The sequence below is a fragment of the Pseudorca crassidens genome, chromosome 3 (assembly GCF_039906515.1).
Source record: "Pseudorca crassidens isolate mPseCra1 chromosome 3, mPseCra1.hap1, whole genome shotgun sequence".
Lineage (NCBI taxonomy): Eukaryota > Metazoa > Chordata > Mammalia > Artiodactyla > Delphinidae > Pseudorca > Pseudorca crassidens.
The window spans coordinates 29,967,022-29,989,750 of NC_090298.1; the positions used below are offsets into that span (position 1 = coordinate 29,967,022).

The 22,729-nt window shown below is 40.9% G+C and overlaps 2 protein-coding genes across 12 annotated transcripts in view; one reads left to right on the plus strand and one right to left on the minus strand.

The window, feature by feature from the left end:
* LMBRD2 (LMBR1 domain containing 2) overlaps positions 1-14,544 on the minus strand; it is a 56,104-nt gene extending 41,560 nt beyond the window's left edge. For 2 of the 8 annotated variants that reach the window (XM_067730515.1, XM_067730509.1), the window contains exons 1-5: positions 14,247-14,450; positions 13,752-13,943; positions 4,104-4,340; positions 3,749-3,846; positions 2,130-2,225 (exon numbers count right to left, since the gene is read on the minus strand). In XM_067730515.1, the coding sequence (XP_067586616.1) occupies positions 2,130-2,225; positions 3,749-3,846; positions 4,104-4,277 (368 nt within the window). In that variant the 5' untranslated portion in view covers positions 4,278-4,340; positions 13,752-13,943; positions 14,247-14,450. The other 6 variants (XM_067730512.1, XM_067730510.1, XM_067730511.1 and 3 more) reach the window with 6 other exon arrangements.
* Positions 14,545-14,599: 55 nt separating this feature from the next.
* The window catches only part of SKP2 (S-phase kinase associated protein 2), a 73,187-nt gene continuing 65,057 nt past the window's right edge, over positions 14,600-22,729 (plus strand). For 2 of the 4 annotated variants that reach the window (XR_010941923.1, XM_067730522.1), the window contains exons 1-2: positions 14,600-14,806; positions 15,315-15,586. Coding sequence is in view for 3 of the 4 variants with exons in the window: in XM_067730522.1 (XP_067586623.1) it covers positions 14,763-14,806; positions 15,315-15,586 (316 nt within the window). In the remaining variant the exon portion in view is untranslated. The other 2 variants (XM_067730520.1, XM_067730521.1) reach the window with 2 other exon arrangements.

The window sequence follows — 22,729 nt, forward strand, 5'->3', positions numbered from 1 at the left end:
AAACTACTGAGCCTGCACTCTAGAGCCCATGAGCCACAACTACTGAAGCCCGCGCGCCTAGAGCCCATGCTCCGCAGCAAGAGAAGCCACCGCAATGAGAAGCCTGTGCACCACAACAAAGAGTAGCCCCCACTCGCTGCAACTAGAGAAAGCCCGTGTGCAGCAATGAAGACCCAACACAGCCAAAAATAAAATAAATTTAAAATAAATAAATTTAAAAAAACAGAAACTGATTTAGAATGAATGATAAGGAAAGATATGAGACGAACCCCTGAGAAATATCAACTTTTAAAGGAAAGGCCAACAAACAGGAGAGACCAGCAAAGGAAACTGAGAGAGCAGTCAAGAGTTACAGAAGAAAACTAAGGAGTATATGGAGCAGAAACCAGAAGAAAGTATTTGAAAGGGAGAGAGAAAACAATAGAATCAAATGCTGCCAAGAGGTCAAGTAAATTAAGAGCTTGTATGTGCGAGTGGAGAAGGGAGGGTAGAAAATACGGTTCAATGGGTTGCGGAAAGGGTAAGCAGTGAGCAAATGGAGACACTGATGCAGACAATTCAAGAAGTTTGGCTGGGTAGGATAAACTGTGGTATACTCACAAAATGGAACGTTTTACAGAAATGAAAAAGAAAAGAATACTGAGACATACAACATAGAAGAATCTTCCAAATATGTGCGCAAAAAGAGAGAGGCAAAAAAGTACATACTATATAAGTCCATATTTATAAAGTTGAAAAGCAGGCAAAACTAATCTATGGTGATCAAAGTCAGAATCATGGTTACCTTTGGGGAGCATAATGACTGGGAGAGAAGTATGAGGGAAGCTTCCGGGGATATTGTTCATGTTCTATATCATGATCTGGGTGCTGATTACATGGGTGTATTCACTTTGAAAAAAGTCAAACTAAACACGATCTGTGCAATTTACTGTATTAATTCATACTCAAAAAAAGTCTCTCTTAAAAAATTCAGCTGTGATGAGTAGATCATTGAGGGGGAAGACAGAAAACTGGAAAGGGTTCTGATTTGAGACAGTTTTGTTTTGTTTTTAAAGATGAGAGAATTGTACATGCTTGGTTGAAACTGGAAGCTAGAAGTATAAGTAACGAGAGCTGAAAGGGATGGGTCCATACTTCAGGAAGAGGGACTCTTCCATTCTTGGAGGGAAAGAAAGAAAGGATGGGTAGGTAGGTAGGTTTGCTGGTAAGAAGCTGAAAAGAGCTGCCATCTGATGACTTCTTTTTTCACTGGGAGGCAGGAAGTAAAGTCATCTGCAATGAGAAAAGGCGATTGTTTCTAGGATGTGAGAGAGAGTCACAAAGGGAAGAGCTGAGGTTTGTAGTGATTGGAAAGATTTGTTGTGGAGAATGAAGAGCAAGCAGACGAGAGAAACAGAAGATGAAAGTCTGGCAATGTTGAGGGCCTAGTCAAGTTCAGTGAACATGCTACAGGGGCACTACCCTCTGCTATGTGATTTTTCTCTTGCAATGTTCACCACCTCCAGTTTTAGAGCTTAGTTACCCGCATAATATCTAAAATGCTCAGTAGGCAGTGGAAAAAGTATGAGTCTGGAGCACAGCAGAAAGACAAAGCTATATCAGGTAGAAAGAACGATCTGGAATGCATCACAGGTTAATGAAACCATGGCTATAATTAAAGTTGTTCAGGGAGAGTCAGATAACAAGATGACCAAAGATGGGACCCTAGGGAACACCAACCTTTAGGAAATGCGCCACAGAAATGGAGCCCATAAAGGAAATTCAGAAGGTTGGGCGAAGCACATCGAAAGAAAACCAGGGGATAATGATGACCTTAGCAAGAGAGCATTTTCACGTAACAATGGGACTTGAAGAAAACTGAACTGAAGAATGTCCAGAGAGAAGGCAATTACTAAAAGGGAATGGTGACGAGGAGAACTTTTTGTTTCTGTTCTCTATTTCTTCTTTTTTTCTTTTCATTCCTTTTAAGATGTGAGAGACCCGAATGAGCAGAAAGAGACAGGATACAGATTTGAGGGAAAAAAAGTGACACTTGAATAAATTCTAAAATATGAAAGTTCACTGGAAAAATAATCACTTTAAAAAATTTAGCCAAAGTATCAAAAATTTTATCCTTCACTACCACTTACCATGTTAAAAATTGTGATGTCCAATATACTACCCTCCAGAAAATTGGCATAATTCCATCAGGAATATAACTCCATGGCTTGAAACACGGACGTTGGCTATTTAATAACAATTTAAAGCCAATTAATCATAAATGATTATTTACATGAATTGCACAATTAATTTGTGTGTGGCAAAGTTCACTTATATTCAGATTTTAAATTATTGATTCTAATTTGTAAAATTTCATAGAAAACTTAAAATTCAAAGCTGACTGTTGAAAAAACATACAAAAAGGGAATAAAACTGTTTTAAAGAGGAATGCATTTAAATTTTCAACTTCCAGTGTTTTTTTTAGTCATTGAGTAAAAGAGGACAGAATGTTCTAATAGATTAATAAAGTGACAGTCTTTAAAAGCAAATGCATCATGAAATCAAATCTCTGATTTGGTTACCTTTAGGGTTGATGATTACCTTTAAGATACACACTCACCCCATTTGTGGGGCTGGTTATGGCAGGAAGGAGAGAAAGACGTTAGGTGATTAATTCCTAGAAACTGGAACCCTAACTCATCAGTCATATAGCATATCTCCTATGGAGATAGATGCCAGCATCTATACATAATTCTGTTTGAAGTTTCTGAATATATGTGTATCTGCCCATAGATTCTTCCAGTAATAGCCTGCCTAGACTGTAAGGCTATCCTTTAGTCCAAGGGCTTCCAACAATCCACAATGGCTCTTCAAAAGGGAATAACAACTACATTTAAAATTTACCCTTATCCAGCTTTGATTAAAAAAAAATAAAATAAAAGCTGCATAAAGAAGCATGCAAACACCACTTAAAGCATTGGTAAAAGCTATAACCAATATTTGTTAGTTTTTTACTTGCAAGTTTGATATGAATTCAATATAACCTTTTGATAATTTGAACTTTATTCTCAATCTAAAACTATAATGATATCAAAGGATGTGCAATATGAAAGGAATATCCTACATACAGAATAATCTCCTCGTCCTTTATTACAACCTTGTAAATTAAGGCAAATGAGAAAATGCATGCCCCATTTTTTTTTGGATCGGGGAGAGGCTGAGAGGAAAAACAGCTTTTGGAAGTTACTTTCTTAGTAAGGGACTAAAAAAAATCAGGTCTTCTCCAAGCTTCTCATTAGCATCTACTGAAAGGCCTTGTTTACCAATATCTAAAATTTATTTAAGATTTAAACTTAAGGGGCTTCCCGGGTGGCGCAGCAGTTGAGAGTCCGCCTGCCAATGCAGGGGACACGGGTTCGTGCCCTGGTCCGGGAAGATCCCACATGCCGCGGAGCGGCTGGACCCGTGAGCCATGGCCGCTGAGCCTGCGCGTCTGGAGCCTGTGCTCCGCAACGGGAGAGGCCACAACAGTGAGAGGCCCGCATACCGCAAAAAAAAAAAAAAAAAAAAGAAAAAGAAAAAAAAGATTTAAACTTAAATAAGATACAAGGTAATTAAAAGTCTATTAGCAAAGGATTAAGAAGGGAGGTGAATAGAGAACAAGGATAAACTTTTATAAATATAAAATCCAGATGGTAAAGACCGACAAGTTTTAAACAAATTGCCCCCTACAATATTAAAAAAAAAAAAAAAAAGAAGAAGAAAGTACCTTGGAACCGGGGTAGCAGCTGCATACAGTCCTGTAATGTTGCTACTCTCAGTAGGGCTCGAGTTTGCAGCAGCATGTTTGCACCGGTTGTATATTGTCTAAAGCAATGAAGGTATGGTTTAAAAATGAAAACCAAAAAGTTACCAAGTACTTAAGGGATATTGAAGTGTATCAACCTATCTACCCAAAAGTACCTTCCTGGCTATGCTTTTTAGTAATCAAATTCATAGAGTAACTCTTAAGTTTAAAATATAAGTTAACTTTTACATGACTTGGTTGTCTTAAAAACATATCTCAAACATGCTGTATGACTACAACTGCCTTTTAAATTGTGAAAATCAGTTTCACCTCTTACCGTACTAACATCCAGAGGCAGTATGAAGACAATTAGAAAGCAGAGATACCAAGCTAGCAGTGTTCCAACAATTACAAGTCTATGTTGTTTCTTAAAGTCTCCATATCGATGAAGTAGGAATAATGCCAAAAAAAAGACAAAAACAATCTCGAGTCCCAAAGCTGCACCACTCATTATTCAATGTTTGCTCTGATTAACCAAAGTAATTCACATACAGGCTTGGATCATATCTGTAAACTGAAAAAAAAAAAAAAAGTGTTAACATAGGAAATGACCACTTGGAAATCTCCTAATTATTTTTTTATTAATGTACTAATAGATTCTTTAGAAAACTGTCAGGCTTTACATTGGACTATAAGTAAGATGAAAAGGATAATTCCTACTCTCAAGTACTTAGTCTTATTTTTTAAATCATATGTTGAAAATTTCACATAAATTGTATCTTCAGGAAAAAAACTATTTTAGCAAAAACCACACTAGTTCCAAAAATATTACAAAGTAAGAATACTAGATATGAACAGTTTCAATACAGCATCACTTGAAGTTTGTTCCTTAATATTATAAGCCCTAACAGAATATTTTCTATTAAATACACTAGTGACTGTATTCTAGGAAATTAGATATTTTGTAAAATAAAGTTTTCTAAGTATTAATAGTCACTACTTAAATTTTCTAAAAGAGAGGGAGGGAGAGCCAGAAAGACAGAGACCATTTGAAAGTAACATTTCCTTTGTTTGAAACAGTATTTTTCTTTCTTTCATCCTAATCTTGTCTAACTTTTGGGACCTGAAATTCTTATTCATTTACTGCTCCACAAAATAAACTCAATATACTCACCACTTTCCATCTATCTATACAAATCTTATTTTCTTTAAAGTTACTTCACCTATTTTATAGGCAGAAAAATTTATCAATGACTACTGAATAAAGTCATACATTTGAAAATATTTTTAATTATAAATGTTGATGATACAGATAGCAGAAAATGGTTTATTTGATGTCTCTCTACTCTTATAAAATAATTTACCTTCACTAACTGAAGAAAATATATGTGCTTTTCACCTCTATAAAATCAATGTCAGGCATTTTTCTTTGTCTATGGATTAACTACAGTATCCCAAGGAATGAATCAACATCTTAACACAGAGAATCAAGATTATGATGCAACCCACCAAAATAAAATAAGGTAGAATCAATAAAATATGTCAAATTAACAAAGATCTCCAACCAAAACTAGTTATTAAAAGAATAAAGAAATTTGGGTACTTTAACAGTCTAAATTTAAATTTACATAAGAAATACTTCTATATGGAATATCACAAATAAAAATCACATTTAGGGCTTCCCTGGTGGCGCAGTGGTTGAGAGTCCGCCTGCCGATGCGGGGGACACGGGTTCGTGCCCCGGTCCGGGAAGATCCCACATGCCGTGGAGTGGCTGGGCCTGTGAGCCATGGCCGCTGAGCCTGAGCGTCCGGAGCCTGTGCTCCACTACGGGAGAGGCCACAACAGTGAAAGGCCCGCGTACCGCAAAAAAAAAAAAAAAAAAAAAAAAAAAATCACATTTAATAAACTACTTCATTATTTCTTTATATTATTGAAGTAGTTTCTTTCCATTCCTCTGTGGATTTCAACCAATATTTTCATTCTTAAATATCTAAAATTGAAACCCATTTGTCACTCTCTATCACCATATCCTGCTATATTTTTCTTCAAAGCACTTATCCACCTGATATAATGTATATTCTTTACTGTCTCCCTGAAAACACCCCCCAACACACACACACACACAGACTCCATGAGAGCAGAGACTTGACTATTTTATTCAGTACTGTACCCCATGTCTCTAATAGTGTCTGGCATACAGTCACTATTCAAAAAATATCTATTGAATGAATAAGCCAATGAATAAAAAACGTTACTGTATGCTTTAGTATATACACTATTTTTTATTACTGCTGACTTCAAAGTCAATGTGAAACTCTTGTTATTGTCCCCAAAACTAATTTTACAAATACTTATTACAACTCAAAAGGCTTAGAACTCTGCTCATTGCTACTACTCAAAATTTCAAATTTCATTTTCAAAGAAACAACTTGTACCATCACAATAACAGTGAGTTAATCTTATTTTTAAGTCAAGAATAGGGCTTCCCTGGTGGCTCAGTGGTTGAGAGTCCGCCTGCCGATGCAGGGGACGCGGGTTCGTGCCCCGGTCCGGGAAGATCCCACATGCCGCGGAGCGGCTGGGGCCGTGAGCCATGGCCGCTGAGCCTGCGCGTCCGGAGCCTGTGCTCCGCAATGGGAGAGGCCACAACAGTGAGAGGCCCGCGTACCACAAAAAAAAAAAAAATAATAGATTAAGTGGTTAGGTGACAGCTCGATGTAGAATGTGCTGATGAAAACTGTTACCATCTTTAAGATACAGCTTTTTTAAGAAAAAAATCACTCAATGTGAATTTAATATAATTATCATATGAAAATCCCTTTATGGTTGGACCTCGATACTTATTTTGCCTGAAATTGTCCAGTGCAAGGAGTATGACAACCATAGAAAAAAGAATGGATATCAGAGATTAGCAAGGAAATGCTAAGGCATGGCAGAACCGTTGATGGTCTATTACTGAAGTATAAGAAAGGATATTTGTTAAGATTATTCAATAACATTAGAAAACTACCATAACATTAACTGAAAAACTAGATTCACAGATTTTTACATAACATGCATAAAAATAAGAATGAATGAACAACAATGAAATATGTGGAAACATCGATAATAGTTACATAATAAGATTATGGGTATAAGCAAACAACACAATCAGTTATAAAACAATCAGTTATAAACTTGCTACTAGTTACTATCTTTTTTATAACAGCTGTCAGTTTTTCAGGCTGATTCATAGTACTTTTAAATGTTATAGTGAATAAAAAGAATTATGGATCCTTTATTCTAGTATAAAGAAATGATTTGGTTACATCTCTTCCCATACTCAGTGTATTTGTCTCCTATTGCTGTTGTAAAGAATTACTGTAAACTTAGTGTCTTAAAACAACACCCACGTGTCATAGTTTCTGAAGGTTAGATATTTCATAGTTTCTGTGGGTCAGATGTCTAGGCACAGTGTGGCTCAACTGAGTTCTCAATATTGAAATCAAGGTGTCAGCAGGGGCTCCTTTCTGGAGACTCTGGGGAAGAATCCATAGTTCCTTCAGGCTGTTGGTAAAATTCAGTTTGTTATGGTTATAGGACTGAGATCCTCATTTCCTTGCTGGCTGTCAGCTAGCATTTGCCCTTAGTTCTAGAGGCTTCTTTCTGGTCTTTGCATGCAGCCCTATATACCTCAGAGCCAGAAATGGCTTGTCAAATCCTCTGCATGCTTGAAACTGCTAACTTTCTCTTCTGCCCTTTGCTTGAAGAAAGTTCTGCTTTTAAGGGTTCATCTGATCTCACTGGGCCCACCTGGATAATCTAGTCATATTTACTGGTTCCACAGGGATTAAGGCATAGATATCCTTGGGGGTCTGTTATTCTGTTCATCACACCATTTATTTCAGTTCAAACTGAACACTTGTTGCCTTGTTATGACAAAAGGTTATGCCTAGGGGGTCCCATGAAACTAGAAATGAAAGTTGGGATTTCCCTAACCTGAGATGAGAAAATAATAGTTTTAAAGTACATATCTTTGACCTTGTACCTAATTTTAAATAAGGAATTTTTTTTTACGGTGCAGAATGATAGTAGTTTCCAAGGTTCCTTACGAATTCCTATAGCCTGTTTTAGTTGTTTCAACTGAATAATTTTCTGTTCAAAGCTAGGGGTGCTGTATTCTCCATCTGATTTAGTTATTTGTATATTAAATTCATAAAATAATTATCAATTAAAATCGAATAAAAATAAAGATTGGACAACTCAAGTTTGGTGTATTAAAAAAAAACTCATTGCCAGGGTGGACAGCAATTTGGCACTAGGTATCGAAGAACTTAAAAAAAGTATATATCCTTGTGGCCCTAGCAACACTTCTTCAAATAACTTAGAGAAAAACCAAAATGGGAACAAAGATTTATCTACAATATTATTTTTCACAGCAGCATTATTTAAACATAAAAACATAGAAACAACTTAAATGTTTGTACTAAATAGTTCACCAAGTCTTAAAAATGTCCACCAGTCTCATTGTTGTCCATTACCTTTTTGACAAAAGCAGCCAAGCGTTTCATAAATCACTAATCCCGCTAACCTCGCCATGACCTATGGGAGCAGGGATCTGTGTCTGAGTCAAGGACCACCTAACAGAAAGACTCCATTACAGACAATGATTAAAGGGGCCCACCAGATTCCTCCAGCCCAGAAGAAAGGTGAGACCCAGAGGCACACTTTAGAGATGTAAAAAGGGGCATGGGTGGGATCTTAGGGAGTATACATAAGAAACGCACATATATGTATGGACAAATATACATCAAAATGCTAAGTGGTGCCACAACGTAGTAAAGAGATGACTTCTATTTTCTTTCTTGCTCTTTCTTTGTATGTGTGTGCTTTTAATTTCAAATGGTAAGTGTATTTTTTTGTAATTTTAATACTATTTAAAAATCAGTGTAGTAATATGAAAGTAAAACACATAGCAACTAGACAATGAAAAATTTTGCTGTAGTGTTACCAAGTGCCTAGAATTACAACTATTTTAAAACACAAATGTTTTATTATATTACTGTAAACCTGGGTTCCAAATCCCAACTCTATTTAATAATTGTGTAATTGTATGCAATTTAAGCTGTTGAATGAGGATATATGATCACCTCACACAGGTTGCTATGAAGATCCAGTGAGTTATAAAAGTAAAACACCAAAAGGAGTTCCAAAGTAGATCTTCAATAAATGCTAGTTGCTAATCTCCACTTCCTTCATACCGTGTGCTTCCAGAAGATAACTAGTTGCCTCAATGGTCTCAAAGTATAGCTTTACCCTAAATGGTCTTCCCCCCCAACCCCCAAAAAACCATGAATGGATGGATACCAAATGCTTTTTGTTTCTCATTCTCTGTGGTTACCACAGCTTGGACCCACACTCATTCCTATAAAACAAAAAATGATGTTCATGTTCACAGAAATTGCTCCCCTTGCCTCACCTGACTAAGTAGGATTACCTCTCTAGGTCTGTAAGATAGCCCAAACACCCCTTCATCTGTCCTTTGTGTTCTGTCCATTGTAAAGAGATAGAACACATCTCAAAGCCATGTCAAGAAGGTACACTTGACACACCAACGTCATATAGAAAGACATTGCCATTCTTCTAGGCAAATGATCAAAATGGAGGTGAAGCAAAATGGATCATTTGCTGAACTGTAACGATGTGCAGCTATGCAAAAATATACTTGGGGGCAAAAGGGCAAATATTCCTTTGACCACAACAATGGTCCTTCTAATGATATTCTTTATCAAAATAATGTGTTTAGGCTAAAAGGCAAAAATAAAACAAGAAAATGCTAAAATTTGGAGGCAAATCCAAATTTAGTTCCACGTGATTAGAAATGAAAAAGAGGCATAAAGCTATCATAGGTGGGCATTAACGCCACAGCAGCAAAAGTAGATTTTACTTAAAATCAAAATGCCAATTCATTCACTCATATTTTAGTACCTAATATGCAGGCACAGTCTACCTTTCAAAATATCAGTTCTGAAAGTTTTAAACATTTAAAATCCAATTCAGTCTTTTACCAATCATCAAGATATTATACAATACTACCTTCAAATGCCTTTCATGAGTTTACTAATGTTACTGACTTGGAGTACTATTTCCTGAGTATTTTATGGTTGATGATAGTTTTTCAGGCTAAACACACTTTAAGTAGAAAATTTAGAGGTTAAGATCATTTTGGAATCTGAAACATCCCAAATATTTTCAAAAAAAAAAAGGGGGTGGGGGAAGAAAAGAAAAAGACAGGAAGGAAAGATTGGTATCAATTGAACAAGAGAACAGGACAAAAATTTTGCCAAAACCTAAGATTCTGAACTGAATTAAAAATTTCCAACTAGAACCTAATGATTCATCAGACAGACTGTGTTAACTTAAATATGTATCTTTACTCAGACATGTGAATAAAAACTAGGAGACAACTCGAGATCCAAATAATGAAAAATCAAAAGAATCAGAACTAGATGTAAATAATGAAAGTCAACAATTCTTTACCACCAATCAAAATTTAAACCCTCCGAAGATAATCATTAATCCCATGTTTAACGATTTCAGGTATAAGGAGAATTCAGCTTAGGATACAGATAGAATACCACAAAAGAATGTAACTTCCACTCTAAAAATGCAAAAAAGGCGTAATATCTTTTGAAGCCATCTTAAAAAATGAGCTGAGTTGGCAAACCAACCAGGTGAAGTGAATTCCAAAGAGCAACAGGCCTTTTGAAGAAAGATGGACATATACAAACTGTTCCACCTTTGGCAAGGCATGAGAGAGGTAGCAACCAGTAAGTAGGCAAGAAGAAAACAACTGGAACTGTAACGGATCCTTAAAGATTTTAGGTAAAGAGATTATAAGACTTACTTTGGTAATTAGAAAATAATCTTTAGAATCCTTCCTAGTAACAAAATAGTTTTTTAAAAAAACTAGTAGTTAATATTTTGTGTGAGTTTACTAGATTCCAAGCATTGTGCTAGCGCTTAACATGCTGTATCGAATTACACTTCACAGCCCAGTAAGAAAGGTTAGTAACCTTATTTAGTAGAGGAGAAAATGGCACAGAGAGGGTAAGAAGTGGGATTCAGAGGCATCCTGACTACAAAGCCAGGCTCACAATTAGGATACCAGAGTCTCTGCTCCAGTCCAGACATACTTTCTCAATGCAATTTAGACTGTTTAAATCATTTCTTTTGCTCAGTTTTCATTTGTTCATTTCAATGAACAAAGTAGAAACGTTCTATCAGTTATTTCTTTATATATATAAAGACAGTGCTAATAAAGTCATGTTTAATATAGAATTTAACTAAGCCTTTTTAACTTTGCAGTTTTAAGGCTGCCATAACTTAAGTATAATATATGACTCTAATCTACATGGGGAAAGTAAAAAAGAAAACAGAGCATATCAGAATTGGGAAAGAGCCCTTCTGTTCTTGCCCCAATCTGCCCATTATAGAGAGTATTAAACTGCAGAGAACTACTTTAAAAAGTAGATCTTTTAGATCTACTTTAAAATTAATTGAGGGGCTTCCCTGGTGGTGCAGTGGTTAAGAATCTGCCTGCCAATGCAGGGGACACGGGTTCGATCCCTGGTCCGGGAAGGTCTCACATGCCACAGAGCAACTAAGCCCGTGTGCCACAACTACTGAGCCCACGCATCACAACTACTGAAGCCTGTGCACCTAGAGCTCGTGCTCCACAACAAGAGAAGCCACCGCAAGGAAAAGCCCACGCACCGCAACAAAGAGTAGCCCCCGCTCGCCGCAACTAGAGAAAGCCCGCGTGCAGCAACAAAGACCCAATGCAGCCAAAACTAACTAAATAAATAATAAATTAAAAATAAATAAATAAAAATAAAACTAATTGAGGGAAAAGGAATCTTTTGAAACTTGATTAGCAGATAAAAACTTCTTGCTATGTAACTGTTCTTAGTCTTTTGTTCACCTAAGCTAAATAACATAAAAAAACACTAACAAATCTTAAGATTTACTTCATGCTATGATGGAACTAAGGAAAAAGCACATCACACTCCTATTTAAATAGAATCTCTTTTGTCACATTTGATTTTCAAAAAGAACAATAATATACTACTGAATATATATATACATATAAGCTATATACATAGCTTATAGCTGAATGTAATTTCTAGTCCTTTTTGGCCTGTCCTATGCCCTAATATTGAATACGCTGTAACTAACTATGCTCTTGCCTCTTGTATGAGAAACATTTTCCCAATTTACAAACTCACTTTGTACTCTATCTGAAACTTCTAAAGAGTACTAGAAATTACTCTAATGTCATTTGCAGACATAAAAAAAAATGTAATTGATTTGTCCTAGATACTGATCTAGTAATTCTACTTCTAGAAATATGGTATACCTCTCTCACTAAAATGGGACATGGGGTGTGCTGAGTAGATTAAAAGAATAAAATTAATCAGGAAAACAAAATAATCCACATCAGTAGCAATCATAATGCAGTTCTTGAAAAGACCAAACAGCAACCTCTATGTAGCTGGTAATCTCAAGTCTTCAATGGACACAATTCCTTATATTAAAGTACCAATTTACCAAGTTAAACTTTTACTTACTATATTAAGAGAACAGCCATTATTAGAAGGAATGCAGAAAAAAATTATTCCCATTTTAGTATGCTATTTTTGCTGCCAGAGCAAACTGTTAGTGAAATATCTATTCTACAATTTGAAGACTTTGATTTTCCAAGTTGACAGGCTCTCTCTGAAGTCCTATAAAGGACCTTGTGCCCACTAATTCAGACATTCCAAGTATTCTGAAAACTAGAAATGTTCCCTAGCTCTCAGGCTAAATCCTAGTATGAGGATATTTCTTATCTTTAAATTTAGAATCATCCCATCTGTTAGAACTTCCTATCTATAAGACCTCTATCTAAAGTGGCCTCTCCCAATTACTTTATACCTCAAAACTTTGTTTATTCTCAAATATTTTAAATATTTTTTTCTTGTTTGTTCTTTCTCCTCCATTAGCTTATAAGCGCCCTCTGTCTTGTTCACTTTCCTGAAGGAGACTAACTTTTTAATGTTAAAAATATTTCCTCTGAGTTGCAATTTTAAGGGAAAAGGATGTAGATTTCAAGCGAAGGTAACTGCTTAAAGGTCACTTTATGTAAAAAATCAGAACACTGCATTTAAAAGTATTTTCCAGGTAACATTAGTTTAATGAATTGTGAACATTCAGCCTCATATTCTTCTTCTGGTTTCAATCAGACTCAATCTGTGAACAGATCCCTTCTTTACACCAATTTCACCTAGTTTCAGCAACAAACTAAAGGTTCATGAATGCTTTCCTCTGTCAAAAGGTGGTTATTTTTCAAGCTAAGCATCAAGCCTGAAACAAGCACGTACCCAAACAAGGGAGGTTTAATTCCAGTGTAAATCGAAGCTTTTTTTTTTTTAAAGAAATTTTTTTTAAAGCCCCTCAATTAATTTTTTAAAGTAGTGGTTATTTTTCAAGCTAAGCATCAAGTCTGAAACAAGCACGTACCCAAGCAAGGGTAGTTTAATTCCAGTGTAAATCGAAGCTTTTTTTTAAAAAAAAAAAAGAAATAAAAAGGCATGGTACACAGCATACTTAAGTAATATTCTAATATATTTATGACGCTGGGTTGCTTACTTCTGAACCTTATACATCCTCTCCATTTTTATTAGGGTTGGAAGCTATTCCCCTATCTCTCTTCCACTGCTTTCCCAGGGTCACAGTTACAGTACAGTTTGCATAATGCATTTCGCAGGGTCATCCTACCCGGAGTATGGCACTCTCTCTACTCCAACCAGCTCCAAACTCTTCTCCGCGGACAGAGGCTAAAAGCAGCGTGCTTTCAGGAGGCGAGGCAAACAGAAAGAAGCTGGTTGAGAGTGAGCAACCGAATGGCTTTGCTGGCGGCGCCTAGTGTTGCACTGAAAGCCCTTTGCAAACAATTACTCACCTTATTTGTTCTCATGTTAGCATGTATGAACCTTCTCGAGGCTGCAAGGGGATGCTCAGCGTTGCCACTGCACACAGGAACCACCGTGATCTCCTGCTGCCCTAAAATTAAACCGCCGCCTCTCTTCTGAACCGCGTTTTCGTCTACAAAGCGCTTTCACACGCGTTATCCGATTTGACCCCGACTCCAAGCCTGTGAAATAAGCGTCGCTTGCCACAGTGCCTATTTTACAGATGAAGAAGGGATCCCGTCCACAGACCTAGTGCTAAGGGCCGCCCTCTCCCCGGTGGAGAACGCAGCTCCGGGCAGCGGGGAGAGCAGGTGTGACGCCCGCGGCCGCAACCTCTCACCTGGCCGGCGGAGCGGGTCACCGCCTCCACTCCGGGGACGTGGGCCCCGCGGCGGCGGCCTCTCTGGGTCTCCGGGGTCCCTCTCTCTCCGCCCGCGCTTCGCCCCAGACCCCAAAGTGCCTCACGCTCTCCCCCTCAGGCTCACCGCCCGATCTCGCCGGACAGCCTCCAGAAAGACCGCGAAACCCCGCGTCCGCCACAGCCGTCCAGGGTCTGGGACCCACGCTCCCTGGCGACGGCGGTGGCGGTCACCTGAAGGCCTGCGGGTTCCGAGGAAAGGAAAACCCGACGCCAATCAAGCAGCTGACATTTCCCAGTCAGCCCGAGCACCGCCCGCTTCCGCTTCCCCGCCTACCCTGTGGGCCGTCCGGTCCCGTAGCCGCGGGGGGTTGTGGGTATCCTGAAGGCGGGCAAAGCTATAAGGAAACGAAGTAGTAGCGAGGCAGCCGCACTACCAGGCAGGGCAGAAACTACAATTCCCAGCAGGCAGCGGGGCAGCAGACGGCGGCCGCGGAGGAGAGCGGGCAGAAGAATTCTGCGCGCGCGGCGGGGATGCAACGTTGATAGAGTTCGCGGGTCTAGCTGCTGGGGGCAGGAGCCGCACGCAGTGCGCCGCCGCGCGCCAAAGCGGGAATCCAGTAGGCGGGCACCTCTGCAATTAATGCACGCATTTAAAACTCCCGAACCTGCGGACGCCATGCACAGGTAAACCGATTGCAAAAAGGGGCAGACATGAATGGACCGTCTTAATTCCTTTAGGCCGCGAATTTTGCTACTTGCTAATATTGTTAGTAATGCTGTAATGTGAATGGTTGCTTGGCCTCTTCTTTGGGAAAACGTGGATGGGTGGATGCTTTAGCGCGGTGATCAGCGTGCGATTTTATTTGGCTTCCCTTATTGGGCTTTCCGGCTGCTGTTTTCAATCACTGTATGATTGCCCTCCCTCTTTCCTTGTCTGTTCCTTCCACTTTAAGAAATTCTTGAGGCCTTCTGCATGATCGTAAATCGAAAAGACTTTTCGAAGTGTTCGATTTGTTTGGTTATTTTCTCTTTTATTCTTGAGAACTCACCGCCGGCGCGTAGAAATGCAATTTAGTTAGCTGCTGTGAAAGTTTTCTGCAATGAGTAACTTGCAGCTTCCTTTAGGCCTACCTTGGAATTATTTACGGGTGTGTTTTTGAAAGGAACGTGGGGCTATTGTGCGTTTCTGCAGGAAACACCTCCAGGAGATTCCCGACCAGAGTAGCAACGTTACCACCAGCTTCACGTGGGGATGGGATTCTAGCAAGACTTCTGAACTGCTTTCAGGCATGGGGGTCTCCGCCCTGGAGAAGGAGGAGGTGGACAGTGAGAACATCCCCCAGGAACTGCTTTCAAACCTGGGCCACCCGCAGAGCCCCCCACGAAAACGGCTAAAGAGCAAAGGGAATGACAAGGACTTTGTGATTGTCCGCAGACCTAAGCTAAATCGAGAGAACTTTCCAGGTAAGGTATGAGGGTAAAACTATCAGTCCAGTAAGTGGTGGATTAAACTATTTTGTTGGTAAACCTTTGTTCAGGGGTCTTTAGGATGGGGCCCTTTTAAAATTGCTGAATTCTGAAGTTATTTTCCAAAGAAATGGGACAACTCATTGTCTCTGAAGTTTACAGAAATGTTGGTATGTGTATCTCTTAAGGGGCACGACCGACTTTTAACCCATGAAAAGACACTCCATACTCTTTCTTTAGGAGGGACTCTGCCTGGTCAAAGGCCAGCTGACTGCCACTGACAACTGGGAACAAAGCGATGATCCTCTAGGATTCTTTTTGTTTATATTCTGCTGCTCTGTAGCCCTGGTTGAGCTTTTTGCCGTAATCACTTTAGTTATTTGTCAAGGGGCTGCTAAAGTGAATGTTGAACTAAGGGGAGGAGACTTATCTTCCCAGGTCCATTCCCAAGTGAGATTCTTCTGTATGCTCTGTCTTCATTACTAACCGTGTTATCTGTTCAGTTCCCCAACCCCCAAACCTGAAGGTTAGTCAGATTCCCACCATCCCCCAACATCCAACCAATCATTGAATCTTTCCCTCTTGTCTCCTAAATATTTCTCAGGCTCTCATCATCTCTTGCCTGATTACTGGAATGGACTCATAATTCTAGCCTTAACCTCCCCAGATCCATCCCCCAGAGCTAGAGTGAACTGATTAAAATGTAGAACTCACCACATCATTCTGCTCTTAATAGCTCCCAGTTCCCAGGCTTCTCAAGCAGGTGAATAAATGCCTCCCAGAGTGGATCAGAGCCCCGGGAGTACTCAAAGCCCATAAGGTAAACATAGTGCATTGACCCGGGGTTATCAGTTTTTCCTGCTGGCAAGCCATGTAAAACATTAATTCAGCAAATATTTGCTGAGCACATTCTGTGTGCTAGGCATTGTTCTAGGTGCTGGGGATACAGCAGTGAGCAACACAAAGCATTTCTACCCTCATGGAGCTTCTGTTCTAGAGAGAGGATGCAGTAAACATAAGTCTGGTGTGCAGTATATGAGAATAAGTGCTATGGCTAAAAACAAAAATAGAACAAGCCAAGAGGGATTGGAGGTCCTGGGATGGGAAGCTGGTTTGTAGGGTATTAAGGGAATGCCTCGCTTGGACAGTGAACTCTAAACAAAGGCTTAAAGGAGATGAAGGAATGTGCCATGCAAGTATCTTGGAGAAGAGAGCCCCAAGCAGAGGGAGCAGCTAGTGCAAAGACCCTGGGGCAGAGGAAGGTTATGTTTGTTCAAGGAACAATAAGGAAGCCATATTCCCAGAGTGGATGAGCAAAGGGGAGAGTAGTGGGAGACGGGCTAGAGGTGCTATTGAGCAGAGTTGTGATGTGACCTTTTAAAAGGACACACTGATGTGATGAGATTAAACTTTGGGGAGTTGAGGGTAAAGCTTAGAGACTTGTCGAGAGGTGTGGGAGTAGTATAAGCAGCGGTCAGCTTCTGGATAGATCCTGACATTAGAGTGGACAGACTTAGGAGACTTTGAAATTGTCTGTAGAAGAGGTTATCACAGTCTAAACTGAAATTCGGTGGGTCATGATGGAGAAGAAGAGACAGAGTCAAGAAATAAAGATGAAGTCTAGCAGAGCCAAGGTAAATAAGTATATTCCTGAATTCCCCCATCTGGCTTTCTTTGAGGACGGTTGATGGGTTGGTTGGTTGCTCGCTTGCTTTAAAAAAAAAAAAAATCTGTTTTTTTGGCTTTTGACCTTTTCTATATTTGGTGTTGGATTAATTAGAAAGGCAGTGAAGGATCATGGTGAAGTCAGGCACATCTGGCTTCGAATCCCAATTGTGCTGTTTACCAACCTTGGGAAGTTGTTTGAGCTATCTGTTCCTTAGTTTCTTTGTGAAATGGGATAGTAATATCCACTTCATGGATTACTGTGAAGATTAGATGAAAGAGTGTACATAGAGCCCTTAGCATGCTGCCTGCACATAACACTCAACAAGTAAATCCAGTTAATTTGGTGGACAAAATGACACCCAGTTGAGAGGCTACTTCACTTGTCTTTCGTCCTTAATCCTGTTCGCCTGACCCTGTTCACGTAGATCTTTTTGCTTCAAAATTGAATGTCGCTGCTATTTTTAGTGTCTGGAATGCAGCACGAGCAATTTGGTGCTTGACTAACCAAATGTGGTGAAAGACACTTCCTGCTAAGATGAGCAGCTTTTGATGACTTTAGTGCTGATAGCTTCTGACGTGGAGTGATTGCTGTGTGTCCTTCCACATTCACACACACGGGTGGAAATACAAATGACATTTTTAAAGCAAGGCATTATGGAAACAAGACAGAAGATCAAGGGATGGCTGCCATCTTCTAGGAAATTGCAAGTCAAGTTGAGGAGAAAAGAGAATACATAGTAAGAGAAGCTCACAGCAAAAGATGGCAGCTCACGCACTAGCAGCTGCTGAGTGGTTCAGGCAGCAGATGCTCTAGGAGGCCAGAGGGAGGGAGCCCCTTGTGCCAGATTGACCCAAAGCTTCCATGATGATGCCAACTGGATGTAGACACGCTTCCTCCTTCTACTCAGCCAAGCGGAGACTCTGAGAAAAGAGAGAAGGATCTGGAAATGGTCCAGTCACTGAGTCTAGACTGTTAAAATTGACTTCAAAAATATATATTTATCTGAAGTAAGAGAAAAAAAATCGTGAGTTTTGTTTGTTGTGACCTAAGAGAGAGGCAGGGAGGGAAACCAGTTCTATGCTGTGTCTGTGCGTGGAATTACGCACGGGAGAGATTGGTTAATTGGTGTGGAGGGGGAGGGTTAGAGCCAGGATGCAGGGTGAGGGACAGCTGGTGTAGAGGGTTCCCCCTGGGCCTCCAGTGTGCTGGATCATCATGCAAGCGAGTTTTGTCTGCAGTTGTCGGAACAGGTGGCTAAGAGCGCTGCAGGATTCGGCTGGAACAGGCCACACCTGCTTTCCGTTGCTATCTGGTGACAGTGGCCCTGGGCTGTGTGAGTTGTTCTTGGTTCTTCACTTGGCAGTCTCTCTTTTCTGCCGGCCCCAAGCCAGGCTCACATCTGGTGACTAAATCCTCTTCATCTGTTTAGTTTGGGAGACGAAAACGTTGTGGCCAACCCATACCAGGACAGGTCTGATTGACCTTTGGGGTGAGTGTGTAGAAGGAGTCGGGAGGAGGAAATGGCCCAGTGATGAGGTCAGTAATGGACAGAAAGAGAACAACTGCATCTTATTCATGGTTGTTAAATGCCTGTCCTGGTCCCCCGTCTTCTGCACCCCCCATCTCTCCACCCCCGACCTCCCAAACAGGGCACAGCCATGGAAACGCTCTTGAACTGATTTGTTGATCAGCTCTCCCGTGGCTGTTAAACTGCTTCAGATTCCAAGCCCCACAGTGGTTTTCAGACTGGAGACTCCAAAGTTTAGAGCCTGCTGGTATCCCCAAGGGAACATGTTCAAAGTGCAAAATTCCAGAGATTCTGATCCCAGAAGTCCTGCCTTGAGCCTGGGAATCTGCTTTTCAATATCCCCAGGCAAACGTTTTTCCTCCTTTCTCTCCCTTTCTTTCTTTCCTTTTTGTTTTTTAATAACCAATAAGAAATATATTTTACATTGCAATGCTGGGTGTGTATCTGGAACCAAAATTTCACAAAACTAGATTTCTCCTTACTAAGGTATTTCCTATGCTCTTCCATTCCATTCTTTCAAAACAATGCTCATCAAATAAATTGACCTCATGACTCACCCATGAATCTCAGCCCACAGCTCCCAAAACTCAGCTCTGAAAGAGCCTTTACAGGACCCTCCCAAGAACCTTTTCTTTGCCCTCTAGCTTCCTTTCATTCATTCAGCAAATGTTGATGGAGCATCGTTCTAGAGATTGGGGATCCAGCAGTGAACATAACGGACCAAAGATCCTGCTCTCCTAGAGCTTGTACCCTGTACCTAATTCTCCAGATCCCAATTTCCATGGTTTCTTAGTTACTCTTCCCACATCCCAGGGTTGAGCATAGAAATATGGGGTTGAGAGGGGTCATCGAGGACCCCAGTTTTAGTTTTTTCCTGTTTTGCTTTTTTCAGTTCTGTCTAGCCAGCCAAAAAATAAAAATAAAAAACCCAAAATACCAAGAGCTAGCATGGTCTAGTGTTTCTCTTAATGATTTGTAGGAAGAGGAAGGAAACCTCATCCCGGATGGCAGAATCTGTTTGTAGTTTCCCAGAAAGGAAGCATGAGTTGTTAATACTTAAAACAAGCTAGCAAAAGCATGAACATGAGGTGAGCCTCCACCCTTAAAAAACAAACAAACAAAAACCCCAGAAAACAGTAGATGTGAATACCTGTACCTGCTTATCCTTCACGTATAATTGTTTATCTGTGCTTAAAGAGACGGGTGGCTTTAAGGATCAAAGACTGAGATGACTTTGGAGTTTGAATTTGCATCTGAGTATAGGTGATGTTCCAAGAAATAAACATGTCGAGTAAGGTGTGACCTATACTGCGAAGTCCTAATGCATCGAAAACTCTTCAACAAGCACTGTTTCCAGAGGACTTCAAGAGGATGGGAGGTGATGAGGTTACAGAAGTGGACAGCTGGCTTTACACCGGAGGAATAAGTGGTGATACTGGTGGCTGAGGGTGGTGACTCACAAGTTTGTGAATCTGGCCAGTTTTCACCTTTCAAGGCTCCGTAGTATGTTGAACTGCTTCCGTGTCGTTGAAGACTAGAGTCCGTGGGGTTGATTCTTCTCCTTACTGTGCAGGTCTGGTGTGCAGCCTTGGAGGGTTTAGAAGAGGTGAGTGGAAGAAAGACTCGCTCTGGACTTTCTCATCCTCTCTGGGCAGACAGACCAGGCAGCAGTGTAGTCAGGAATCCAGGAAACAGATGGTCGATGTTTTGAGAATTAAATATGGGAAGTAAAATTAGATTAAGCATATCCCAAGCCTGGATACCAGCCCCGGGGGCAGCTACATGAAGACAGACGCTGCCTCTTCTGCTGGAACAGCACCCAGTTTCAGGCTGTGAAGCGCCCCCTGCCCCGCCCCGTGGCCTTCACCCCCACCAGGGGCCCTAGAATCAGCGTCAGTGCGGTCCTGTGATCGGCTCCATGGAGCCCTGGGGACTTGGCTGCTCGCCGAGGCTGTGCATTTTCTTGGCCGTCGCGCCTTCCATCTGCTCGCTGACCCGCTGAGAGCTCTCGGCATCTTTGTCTTACTTCCCTCTCCGCTCTCCCCTCCCTCCCAAGCCCTGATAGATTCCTTTTTCTGTAGCAAGTCAGATTTAATTCTCACCTTGTAAAAAACTTGTAGAAAAGTAAGTACTCAGAATAGGAGAGAGAATCCTAGGGTAGAAAGAGAGCAGGATTTGGAGTCAGACTTGGGTTTGGATTCCCAGTCTGCCATTTGCTGATTGTGTGACCTGTCCCTTTAGTCACAGTTACATCTTCTCGTGAAGCCCCTCCCCCCCACCTCCAAGACTGACAGAGGACACTACCTGTGTCCCCGGGTTTCTGTCTTTAGCCTCATCCCCGCCACAGACCTACAGGGCCGTGCCATTCCTTTGCAGGTACTGTGCCCCGTACCACCTGGCCAGCCTTCAGACATCCTCCTCTGTGGCTCTGTGCCTTCACCTCAGGATGTGGGGTTTGGAAACAGACAGAAGTGACCCACGTTGGCCTCTTAGCTCTGCCACCTAATCGTTGATAGCACCTTGGTGAGGTTAATTAATAACCCCGCTAAGACAAGTTTCCTCATCTATAAAACGGGATACTACAACTTAGGACACGGACACATTAGAATCAGTGTGCATTAATAAACGTCTGAGACGTTTTAGGGCTCTCGGTAAATGGCAGTTTTAAACGTCAGGTTATGTTTTTGTCTATTAGTTTGTCTCCCACTGAGGCCGCCAGGCAGGGACGGTGCTTACACACCCGTGCATTAGTTAGTCACCCAGGAATGTATATCGAAGTGGAGCCTTGGGCCAGCCTTGTCATTTTACAAATGAGGAAACTGGTCCTAAGAGGCCGACAGTCTTGCCTGTCTATAAAATAAAGCCAGCATTCTTCTCTTGGGTGTCAGTCATTCCTTTGTGTAATATCAGTTGAGTACTTTCTAATGTTCATCGCCAGGTTTGTCCTAGGCACCAGGTGTAGCAGTTAATCGGTTAAGGAAGGTTAACCGGTCACACAGATACAGCATTAGCACATTCACAGTTTGCGTGAAGGGGGAGTAAAAGGTATAACGCATTGAGCAATGATTTAGTGAATGCCCGTTACGTGTCAGGTATTGTGCTGGGTGCTAGATGTGCAAATCTGGGTATGGGGGCTGTGGTGGTGACCTGGGAATGCTCCTCTGAGAGAGTGACACTTAAGCTGAGGTCTGAAGGATGGCTAGGAGCTGGGCAGGTGAAGATGGACGTTGCAGTGCAAAGCCCTCCTAATTCTAGACTTAGCTTACTTGTGTGGCTTCATTGCCTGGCTTTGCTGTCCTCGGAAAACATCTGCATTCATCGCTTGCCACATTTTCCTTCTAGCATGTGAATGACTGATCTCATATTCTAATTGTTCTTGATTTCTTATGTCTTTCTAATAAAATGGGAAGCATCAAGTTCATTACTTTCTTTATTTCTCCTGCCCTACACTTCACAACTAGCTTCCCTATTTCCTTTCCTCACCATCTTTGGTAGACATTTTGGTGCCCCATCCATAGCTCCTTGAAGGTCACCATTCCCTTTTATGCCGAAGGCTTTCTCCTCCATGTAGATGACACTGTGTTTGAGGGCTTTCTCTGGGCAGAGGTGCTAGGCAGTCAACATTCCTGCCCTTTCCCAGAAGCCGCCAACCAATGACTGACAGCAGTTGGTGGATTAATGCCCCAGCACCTGTGCCCTTGGCTGGGACCACTCTGGGGCAGGTGCCATATGCTTCCCTGGAGTGCCCTGCAGATTTGAAACCCAGTTGCCCATAGCGGTAATCTGCTTATTCACATACCCAAATTGGCTTCCTGCCCTTCCATGTCTCGCCTCACTCTTTCCAGTACTTTTGAGATCACTTCCCAAATAAACTACTTTAGTTCATGTTCTCAGGATCTGCTTCTGGGGATCCCAAACTTGGGTAGAAGACAGTTTGGGGGTC